The 11714-nt window shown below is 39.5% G+C and overlaps 1 protein-coding gene across 2 annotated transcripts; it reads left to right on the top strand.

The window, feature by feature from the left end:
* Positions 1-9945: 9945 nt before the first annotated feature.
* LOC112615616 (acyl-protein thioesterase 1-like) lies at positions 9946-11371 on the top strand. Of its 2 annotated transcripts, none has more exons than XM_025372422.1 (2): positions 9946-10399; positions 10496-11371. In XM_025372422.1, the coding sequence occupies exons 1-2, from the start codon at positions 10034-10036 to the stop codon at positions 10724-10726; spliced, it is 597 nt and encodes a 198-aa protein (XP_025228207.1). In that variant the 5' UTR covers positions 9946-10033; the 3' UTR covers positions 10727-11371. The 2 variants fall into 2 exon arrangements, with proteins under 2 accessions (XP_025228207.1, XP_025228208.1); XM_025372423.1 differs by having other exon boundaries at positions 10034-10160; positions 10201-11371.
* Positions 11372-11714: the final 343 nt, after the last annotated feature.

The raw sequence follows: 11714 nt of genomic DNA on the forward strand, positions 1-11714 counted from the left end.
TTAGCTGGGCGTGGTGGTGGGCACCTGTAGTCCTAGCTACTCAGGAGGCTGAGGCAGGAGAATGGCATGAACCCGGGAGGCGGAGCTTACAGTGAGCCGAGATTGCACCACTGCACTCCAGCCTGGGCGACAGAGTCAGACTCCATCCTCAAAAAAAACCAAACAAACAAAAAAAAGAATTTGGTTCTCTTCTAAAGAAAAGGGAGGGGTAGGGGAGGTGGGTGACAATAAGGGAAGGAATAAAGATGTCATACTAATTTATCCCTTTTTAGTTTCAATTTTAAAAAATTGAGTGCTTACTGGAGTCTAGGCATTGGGGATACACAGATGAACAAGACAAGATTCCTCCCTCTGAGAAACCCATAGTCTGCTGGAAAGATAGGTGTATCAGAAATTAACCACCAATCAACATGATTATAAAGGCACTGAACAGGTAGAATGGGGTGCAGAAGGAGCTGCCAGCTAAACTAATATGTGCTACACTTTAGAAAAACAACCATTTCTTGGCTGAGCATGATGGCTCCTGCCTGTAATCCCAGCACTTTGGGAGGCTGAGGTGGGCAGATCACCTGAGGTCAGGAGTTTGAGACCAGTCTGGCCAACATAGTGAAACCCCATCTATACTAAAATTAGCTGGGCGTGGTGGTGAGCACCTGTAATCTCAGTTGCTTGGGAGGCTGAGGCAGGAGAATCACTTTAAATCTGGAGGCGGAGGTTGCAGTGAGCTGAGATCATGCCACTGCACTCCAGCCTGGGTGACAATGGTGAAACTCTGTCTCAAAAAAAAAAAAAAAAAAAAAAAAAGGAAAAGAAAAACAACCATTTCTTGAAGTTTCCTTTTTCCCATTCTTATGGAGAAGAGCTTTTCTCTTGAGTTGTTACTCAGGAAAGTGCAATTGTCAATAGTATTGGATAAATTATTTTCAAAAACATTTGCATTTTCTTTTGGATAAATAAATGTTTGGTGACTGAAATCTGAAAAGGGGAAGAGGGAGGGAAAGTGGGCAACAATAAGGGAAGTAGTAAAGACAATGTCATAGCCACTTTTGCAAAGGTGAAACTAGAACTCACATTTTCTATCCTCAGTCCAGAGTTCTTTTTTTCCCCCCCAGCACTGAATTTTCCCTGTCCAGTCCTTCCCACCAAGTACCTTTCTTCCATTAACTGACATTCTCTTTACTGGAGCACACTGTCTATACTTGGTTAGGTGAAATCTCCTGATGGCCATGGACCTGATCCCTTCTGAGAGACGATCAGCCTTGTTCCACTCCCTGGCCACAAGAATGTACCCTTAGCAGAATTCTTGCTGTGGTGTGCTAGTGTTCCCACTAGAGAGCAAGATGAGAGAGAGGGGATAGATCAGTGCAAACTGGTCGGCAAGACCAAGGTGGATATTAAAATATTTAAAAAAAATTTTTTTAGAGATAGGGTCTCACTATGTTGTCCAGGCTGGTCTTGAACTCCTTGGCTCAAGCGATCCTCCCACCTCAGCCTCCCGAGTAGCTGGGACTACAGGTGTGCGCTACAGTGCCCAGCTGGATATGCAGGGATTTATCACCTGGTGCGTCATGGAACCCCACTAATCAGTCTGCAGACAACCAGCATGGCTAAAACTGTACAAACAGATTGAATATCAGCCTATCCAGGATTATTTTTAAAAATTGCAAGCACTTATCTTTTAAAAATAATTTCTATTTGTAAGGATCATTCTTGTTATTACCATTGAGGCAATTATTTTCCTAATTTATTGAACTGCTAAATTGTAGCATTTCCAAAAAGTAATCAAGGGTGAACTGGAGCAAAGACTAACATGTTTCTGCTATAAGCAGGAGGGCTGGAGATGACACTAAAATTATTGATGGGGCTCCCAATGGGGCTTCAACAGCCACACATCTGAAACTTGTGTTTCTTTATTTCCTTATTCCTTCTTCTCTGTAGAACCAAATTAACAATGTTTCCTGGTTATAATTTACTTTCATTAAAATGACACTTTTATATGTTCACAAGTAAGCTTATTTTTAGTCTTCTTAAAAATGTTATGCATTTAAATAAATACAAGAAAGATGGAGAAGAGTGTAATAAATACCTGTGGTCTCACCTTCCAAAATGACAAACCTTAACATTTGGCCATTTTTGCTTCAGATTTGAAGTGAAGTTGAAGACTCCTCCTGCTAATCTCACACTTCTCCCTCATTGCCTTCCCCAGAGGCAATCACTATCACAGATTTTGTATGTCTCCTTCAGGCCCAGTGGTTCTCAACCCTGGCTGCATATCAGGATTACCTGAGAGTGTTTTGAAAATTCCTGGTTTCTGACTTAGGCGATACCATTCAGGACATAGGCATGGGCAAGGACTTCATGTCTAAAACACCAAAAGCAACGGCAACAAAAGCCAAAATTGACAAATGGGATCTAATTAAACTAAAGAGCTTCTGCACAGCAAAAGAAACTACCATCAGAGTGAACAGGCAACCTACAGAATGGGAGAAAATTTTCGCAATCTACTCATCTGACAAAGGGCTAATATCCAGGACCTACAAAGAACTCAAACAAATTTACAAGAAAAAAAACAAACAACCCCATCAAAAAGTGGGAGAAGGATATGAACAGACAGTTCTCAGAGGAAGACATTTATGCAGCCAACAGACAAATGAAAAAATGCTCATCATCACTAGCCATCAGAGAAATGCAAATCAAAACCACAATGAGATACCATCTCACACCAGTTAGAATGGCAATCATTTAAAAGTCAGGAAACAACAGGTGCTGGAGAGGATGTGGAGAAATAGGAACACTTTTACACTGTTGGTGGGACTGTAAACTACTTCAACCATTGTGGAAACAGTGTGGCAATTCCTCAAGGATCTAGAACTAGAAACACCATTTGACCCAGCCATCCCATTACTGGGTATATACCCAAAGGATTATAAATCATGCTGCTACAAAGACACACGCACACGTATGTTTATTGCAGCACTATTTACAATAGCAAAGACTTGGAACCAACCCAAATGTCCATCAGTGACAGACTGGATTAAGAAAATGTGGCACATATACACCATGGAATACTATGCAGCCACAACAAAGGATGAGTTCATGTCCTTTGTAGGGACATGGATGCAGCTGGAAACCATCATTCTCAGCAAACTATGGCAAGAACAGAAAACCAAACACCACATGTTCTCACTCATAGGTGGGAATTGAACAATGAGAACACTTGGACACAGGAAGGGGAACATCACACACCGGGTCCTATTGTGGGGATGGGGGAGGGGGGAGGGATAGCATTAGGAGATATACCTAATGTAAATGACGAGTTAATAGATGCAGCACACCAACATGGCACATGTATACATATGTAACAAACCTGCATGTTGTGCACATGTACCCTAGAACTTAAAGTATAATAAAAAATAAATAAAAAAAGAAAATCCCTGGTTTCTGGACCAATGCCGGAAAAACAAAATCAGAATCTCTGTAGGAAGGAGAGAACTCAAGCATCAGTTAGTTTTTTTTCTAAATCAAAGTGATTTTTATTCACTTATTCATATGATTTTCACAGATTCTTAAGAATATTTTTTGTGTATGTTTTTCACCCCGTATTTAATGTAGATATGGATATGTAGTTTTACTCCTTGAAACTAAGGATCACTAGAGTGACAAAGGGAAGAACTGAGACTTACCCTCTTTCCCCACATCAGTAGTTTTTAAAGCTCCTCAGGTGATGCCAATGTGCAGCCTAGACTGAGAACCAACCACTGTCTAGCTCATGTTTGTATACTTTTAGTACATGTGTATCTATGAAAAATGCATTTTATTGCTTGGGTGTATTTTATTTATTTTTTATTTTTGGAGACAGAGTCTCGTTCTGTTGCCTAGGCTGGAGTGCAGTGGTGTAATCTCAGCTCACTGCAGCCTCTGCCTCCTGGGTTCAAACAGTTCTCCTGTCTCAGCCTCCTGAGTAGCTGGGATTACAGGAGCCCACCAGCATGCCCAGCTAATTTTTGTACTTTTAGTAGAGACGGGGTTTCACCATGTTGGCCCGGCTGGTCTCGAACTCCTGACCTCAAGTGATCTGCTCACCTTGGCCTCCCAAAGTGCTGGGATTACAGGCATGAGCCACCGTGCCTGGCCTGCTTGTGTATGTATTTTAGAAGAATATGTAAACGAGATCATAGTGTAATGTTATGCACCTGCATTTTTTTTTTTTTTTTTGCAGACAGGGTCTTGCTCTGTTGCCCAGGCTGGAGTGCAGTGACTCAATTGTAGCTCATTGCAGCTTTAACCTCCTGGACTCAAGCGATCCTCCCACTTCAGCCTCCTGAGTAGCTGGGACTACAAGTGCATGTGACCATGCCTGCCTAATTTTATTTTAAATTTTGTAGAGATGGGGGTCTCACTATGTTGCCCAGGTTGGTCTTAAACTCCTGAGCTCAAGCAATCCTCCCACCTCAGCCTACTAAAGTGCTGAGATTACAGGCATGAGCCAGCAGAACCAGCCCTGCATGTGGATATTGTTTTCTTTAAAATTGAGTTGTTTTCTTTAAAACAACTCAATATTGTTTTCTTTAAAAATTTTATATTGGGCCAGGCGCAGTGGCTCACACCTGTAATCCCAGCACTTTGGGAAGCTGACGTGGGTGGATCACAAGTTCAGGAATTTGAGACTAGCCTGGCCAACATGGTGAAACCCCTTCTCTACTAAAAATACAAAAAAAAAAATTGCTGGGCGTGATGGCTCATGCCTGTAATCCCAGCTACTTGGGAGGCTGAGGCAGGAGAATTACTTGAACCCAGGAGGCGGAGGTTGCAGTGAGCCAAGATCGCACCACTGCACTCCAGCCTGGGTGACACAGCAAGACTCCATCTTGGGAAAAAAGAAAAAATGTTTATACTGAAATCATTTTAGACTTACAGATAAATTGCAAGAATAGTATGGATTTCCCATATGCTTTCAACCCAGGTTCCACTACTGTTAACGTCTTTTATAATCATAGTACAATATTGAAATCAGGAAATTAAATTTCATAAAATACCATTAATTGATCTGTAGGCCTTATAAGGATTTTGTCAGTTTTGTCACTAATGTCTTCTTCTGGTTCAGGATCCAATTCAGAATTCCATATTGCATTTAGTTGTCATGTCTCCTTTGTCTCTTTAATCTGTGGTAGTTCCTCAGTTTTTCCTTGTCTTCTACTACCTTTGCACGTTTGAAGAATATTGATCAGTTATTTTGTAGAATGTCCTTCCATTTGGGCTTGTTTAATGTTTTCTTATGATTATATTGAGATTATGCAGTTTTAGTAGGAATCTCACAGAAATGATGTTGTGTCTGTCTTTTTTTTTTTTTTTTTTTTTTTGTGGCGGAGTCTCGCTCTGTCGCCCAGGCTGGAGTGCAGTGGCCAGATCTCAGCTCACTGCAAGCTCCGCCTCCTGGGTTTACGCCATTCTCCTGCCTCAGCCTCCCGAGTAGCTGGGACTACAGGCGCCCGCCACCTCGCCCGGCTAGTTTTTTGTATTTTTTTAGTAGAGACGGGGTTTCACCCTGTTAGCCAGGATGGTCTTGATCTCCTGACCTCGTGATCCGCCCGTCTCGGCCTCCCAAAGTGCTGGGATTACAGGCTTGAGCCACCGCGCCCGGCCGTTGTGTCTGTCTTAAGTCATCCTATCAGTGGTTCGTGATGTCAATATGTCTTATTACTTGTGATGTTAACCTTGATCGTTGGTTGAGGTGGTGTCTGCAAGGTTTCTCTACTACTTTAAAGTTATTATTTTAAACTTTGTAATTAAAAAGCATCTTGTGAGGAGAGGCTTTGAGACTATGTAAATATCTTGTTTCTAATCATACTTTTGCCCACTAATTTTAGCATCTATATTGGTTGGCTAGGGCCACCATAACAGAATACCATTGATTGGCTTAAACAACAGAAATTTATTTTCTCACAGTTCTGGAGGTTGGGAGTCCTAGATCAAGGTGTCAGCAGGATTGGTTCCTCTCAAGGCCTCTCCTCTTGTCTTGCAGATGATCACCTTCTCACTGTATCCTCATATGGCCTTTTCTCTGAGTGTGCATCCCTGGTGTGTCTTCCTCTTCTTATGAGGACAGCAGTCATATCAGATTAGAGCCCATTCATATGACCTCACTTAACCTTAATTACTTCTTTAGTGGCCATATCTCCAAATATAGTCACATTCAAGGTTAGGGCTTCAACATAGGAATGGGGTGGGGGGTACCATTCCATCCAACAGCATGCATCAATAACTCTTGCAGGTAACAACTATTACTGTGGTCTTTGCCAAATGGTGATGTCTTTCAATTTACATCATTTCTTCTATATGTATTAATTATAATTCTACTTTAAGAAAGAGCTGCTCCTTAAATCTTTATTTATTTATTTATTTATTTATATCAGTATAGATTTTTTTCCTGTGGATTATAAACTGTTACTATTATTATTTTCTTGTTCAAATTGTTCCAGATTTTTCCACTTGAAACTCCTTCAAGTTACTTCCATGTCCTTTCGACATGCCCTCATCATTTTTTGAGCACTTCCTTACTTTCTGGCACCATAAGATGTTTCAGGCTTATCTTGTATTTTCCCTGCCCCAGTCCTGAGATAGTCATTTCTCTAAGTAGACCTGGTTTCTTTTGTGGAGAATTGTATTTAGAAATCAAGATGTGAGCACTAGGCGTGCTCATTGCTACTAGGGTGTCATTACTTCCTCATGCTCTCAGTAAACAGAGTTAGGGAATATATGCATATATGTTCATGCATGTATAACATACACCTATTCTATTTCTATACCTCTCCATATGTACATATATTTAAAACTATGAGTTCATACTGATAATTCCTTCAACATAGCACTACAGGGTTCCTTTTAGCCTTTCTCTTTTCTTTATTTGTAGTTCCATTTCCTAACAGTGAGAAACTTGATTCTCATTATTCATGATAAATTTAGGCATTTGCTAAGCCCTACTACACACATAGAGCAGTTTCAGAATTGCTAATCTAAATCCCTGTGGAAAACAATTTTGTAACTGGAGAACAACATACACCGTTTGCTGTCTTAACATACAGTATACAACCAATCTTGCTAACCAAAGTTACTTAGGTTAGTTCTTTTCTTTTCAGTGTGGTTATATTGTTCACTTGCAATACAGTTAGACTCATGTGTTACTGACTGTATTCCATTTTGAACTCTCCTTACATATTAGTTTTAATTTTTTAGGATATGCAAAGCATCAACATAGTTCTAAAAGCCAGAACTAACCAAAAATATATACACATACAAGTGTCACTTTAATGTCTATTACATATTCCCCATTCCCTCAATTTTTTCCACTCTCTTACCATGCACCTCCTGTAGTTACCCAATCTCCTCAGTTTCTGGTTTATCCTTTCTGTATTTCTTTTGCACAATTGGGCAGATACATGTATATTTTCTTATATCCTCTTCTTTTTTACATGAAGAGTAGCATGCTACTCTTTTGTACTTTCCCATGTTTTTTGTTTCACTCACCATTGTCTTGGAACTCACTCATTAGCTTTCTCATTCTTTTTTTTTTTGTTTACATTTGCGTAGTACTTCCTCATGTAAATGCTCCATTTATTTATTCAACCACTCACCTATGTATCAGCATTTGGTTGTTTCCAATATTCTGTGATTACAAATGATGCCACAATAAATAACCTTGTTGCATATGTATTTTTGTTTTGACAAACATACATCAGAAGAAATATTGCTGTATCAAAAGGTAACTTGCATATGCAATTCTGTACATATTGTTAAATGTCCCTTCAGAAGGATTGTACGAATTTGCATGCCCACCAATAAAGTATGAGAGTGCCTGTTGCCCATAGCCTTGCAAACACAGTTTGTTCTTACACTTTTAAAGTTTACCAATCTGACAGGTAGGAAATGGCATATCAGTGTTGCTTTATGTTGTATTTCTGTAATTATGTGAGTTTGAACATTTTTCATATATTTAAGGGCCATTTTTAGAACTTCTTTGTGAGTTGTCTGTTCATGTCTTTTTTCAATTATTCCATCGATTTTTTTGCCCTTTGTTCTTCAAGTATTTTTAAGATTAAAAAAAATGCTTATTGTGGTAAATAGGTATAACACAACATTTACTGTCCCAGCTATTTTTAAGCACATAATTCAGTGGCATTAAGTACATTCACAATGTTGTGCAACTATCACCACTATCTGTTTCTAAGACTTTTCCATAATCCCAAACAGAAACTCTGTAACCATTAAACAATAACCCCTTATCCCCCACTTCCTTCAATACTATTTATTAATAAGTGTGTTCTTTCTCTACTGATTTATAATAGCATCTCATTTACATACCAAGACCCTACAAATGCTTGATTGTGACTACTCTTTTGTACTTTCCCATGTTTTTTGTTTCACTCACCATTATGTCTTGGAACTCACTCATCAGCTTTCTTCTTCTTCTTTTTTTTTTTTTTTTAACATTTGTGTAGTACTCCCTCATGTAAATGCTCCATTTATTTATTCAACCACTTTCTAAAATTGCCTTGATTTTATATACATATTACCAATTTAGAACGTAATCTTGGAAGAAGCAAACAGTTTACTAGGCTCAAAGAATTTTTGATAGAAAGGGGCTTCAGAAATCATTGAGGTCAGTTTTCAATGGCATCTCACCATTTTTTGTAGATGAAACTAAAACCCTTCGCTTTAGTTCAAGAAGTTCCTCATGATCTGATCCATGCCTGGCTCTCTAGCGTTTAGTCCTGCCTCCTTCCTCCTATATCCCACTGAATTTCTCACCTTTTCTCCTCCTCCACAATGCCGTTTCATGCCTCCAGACCCTCACACGTGCAGTTGCATCTGCCCAGAACCTCATTCCTTCTTCTGAGTGGCTTAGCATTCTGATCTCATGTCACTTCTAATAGGAAACCTCTGACCTTTTCACTTGAGCCAGAACCTCCGCTCTTGGACTCTTGCAGTAGCCAGATATACTATAGTCATGGTCTCATTGTGCTATATTATAATTGTGGGTTTACTTGTCCATCTCCCCCACTAGAATATGAGTTCAGTGAGGCCAAGGACGGCCTTAAACTTGTGTTCTTTTTTTATCACTAGATACAAAGAAAGCTTGATAAATACATACAAGTGCATCTAGGCTTGGCTTAAATTCTTCAAGTAACAGTTTGCTACCTCAAAGAAAACCTGTTACATTTTTACATTATTTGAAAGTTCTTCCTCACAGCAAGCTGAACTCTGCCTCCCGGTAATTTCTAACCACTTGTCCTTGTTCTGTCCTTAGGGACTAAATCTCTTATTAAAGGACAGCGATCTGCTCCCCAAACTGGGCTTTGGCCAGGGACACAGCTGTAACTAGTAGTTCTTTTTGAAACAATTTAGGACTGCTTGTTTTGGGTATGAATTCTTCTTTTTCAATGAATATTTTATTCAAGGTAAGAAAAAAAGTTGAGTTTCTTGTAAAGTGTTTCAGTCTGTTATGCTATTTTAGTGTGTCCCCCAAATCTGTTTTCCTGAAAACATTTTGCTACCTTAATTCAAGCAAAGTAGTTACATTCAGCACATTATTTGTCACTTCAGTGATGACAGTTACCCTTTCCCTCCACCTTTTCATGCAGACTCAATGGATTTCATTGGATTCTTTGTTCTCTGTTCTGGGCATTCTGTTTGCTAGCAGTTCTGTGCACTATCATGTTACTGCTCAGTGCCCCAGCCATTGGCTGAAGAGGCCTGGCCTAGATCTGCCTGTGAGTTCTGGTACCACATCTGCAAAGTTCTGTGGAAATGCTGCACCTTAGCACAGGCTAGAGTTTCTCAAAGGATCTTCTGCATTAGAATCTCCCAGTGAGCTGGTTAAAAATGCAGATTCCTGGACTCCTACTCTTGATCTTCCAGGTGAAAATCTGAGATGAGGCGTCTGGTGGGGCCGGTGGGGACTCGCCGCTCCCACGCCCTTGGGCTGCGGCCGGGTGCCCGCTCTTCCTTCCGCTTGCGCTGTGAGCTGAGCCGGTGTATGTGTGGCAATAACATGTCAACCCCACTCCCCACCATCATGCCCGCCGCCTGGAAGGCCACTGCTGCGGTGATTTTCCTGCATGGATTGGGAGATACTGGGCACGGATGGGCAGAAGCCTTTGCAGGTATCAGAAGTTCACATATCAAATATATCTGCCTGCATGCGCCTGTTAGGCCTGTTACATTAAATATGAACATGGCTATGCCTTCATGGTTTGATATTATTGGGCTTTCACCAGATTCACAGGAGGATGAATCTGGGATTAAACAGGCAGCAGAAAATATAAAAGCTTTGATTGATCAAGAAGTGAAGAATGGCATTCCTTCTAACAGAATTATTTTGGGAGGGTTTTCTCAGAGAAGAGCTTTATCTTTATATACTGCCCTTACCATGCAGCAGAAGCTAGCAGATGTCACTGCACTCAGTTGCTGGCTTCCACTTCGGGCTTCCTTTCCACAGGGTCCTGTCGGTGGTGCTGATAGAGATATTTCTATTCTCCAGTGCCACGGGGATTGTGACCCTTTAGTTCCCCTGATGTTTGGTTGTCTTACGGTTGAAAAACTAAAAACATTGGTGAATCCAGCCAATGTGACCTTTAAAACCTATGAAGGTATGATGCACAGTTCGTGTCAACAGGAAATGATGGATGTCAAGCAATTCATTGATAAACTCCTACCTCCAATTGATTGACGTTGCTAAGAGGCCTTGTGTAGAAGTACACCAGCATCATTGTAGTAGAGTATAAACCTTTTCCCATGCCCAGTCTTCAAATTTCTAATGTTTTGCAGTGTTAAAATGTTTTGCAAATACATGCCAATGGCACAGATCAAATAATGTCTCCTCATGAGAAATTTATGATCTTTTAAGTTTCTATACATGTATTCTTATAAGAAGATCCAGAATCTACTATATTAAAATAGATAAAGCAGGTAGCTTCTTTTTTCTCAAATGTAATTCAGCAAAATAATACAGTACTGCCACCAGTTTTTTTATTACATCATTTGAAAATTAGCAGTATGCTTAATGACAATTTGTTCAGGTAGAAATGAGCAGTTAAGATATAAACAATTTATGCATGCTGTGACTTAGTCTATGGATTTATTCCAAAATTGCTTAGTCACCATGCAATGTCTGTATTTTTATATATGTGTTCATATATACGTAATGATTGTAATGCATAGTAAGAATGAGGTGGTATTACATTATTCCTAATAATAGGGATAATGCTGTTCATTGTCAAGAAAGAGTAAAATTGTTCTCTTCAATTAATGGCCCTTTTATTTTGGGCTTTTATTTTCCCTGATATTATTTCTACTTAATACTCTTTTCTCTCAAGAAAAAAAAAAGTTTGTTTTTTCTTTATTGTTCTTCATGGCAGACCAAGTATTGCCTCTCTGCCATAGACAGCTACTGTCAATACATGCTATAATTTGACATTCTGGGTCACAGATATATGGTATTTAAAATCTATTTATGCTTTATAGAGAAACCAGACATTAAAACTTCATGCACTAGTTATTTCAAATTACTGTACCTTATCCAAATTTACACCTAGCTATTAGGATCTTCAACCCAGGTAACAGGAATAATTCTATGGTTTTATTTTTCTGTAAACAACTGAAAGAATGATTAGATCATATTCTAGTATGTTCTGAAATATCTTTAAGACTGATCTTAA

This window comes from Theropithecus gelada, chromosome X (genome assembly GCF_003255815.1).
Source record: "Theropithecus gelada isolate Dixy chromosome X, Tgel_1.0, whole genome shotgun sequence".
NCBI classification, from domain to species: Eukaryota; Metazoa; Chordata; class Mammalia; order Primates; family Cercopithecidae; genus Theropithecus; species Theropithecus gelada.

Bases quoted from the DNA above. Each gene is read 5' to 3' on its own strand.
- LOC112615616 (XM_025372422.1), top strand. From the start codon at position 10,034: ATGTGTGGCAATAACATGTCAACCCCACTCCCCACCATCATGCCCGCC. The intron at 10,400-10,495 runs GCTTTATCTTTA...TCCTTTCCACAG, and splicing joins GAGGGTTTTCTCAGAGAAGA to GGTCCTGTCGGTGGTGCTGA.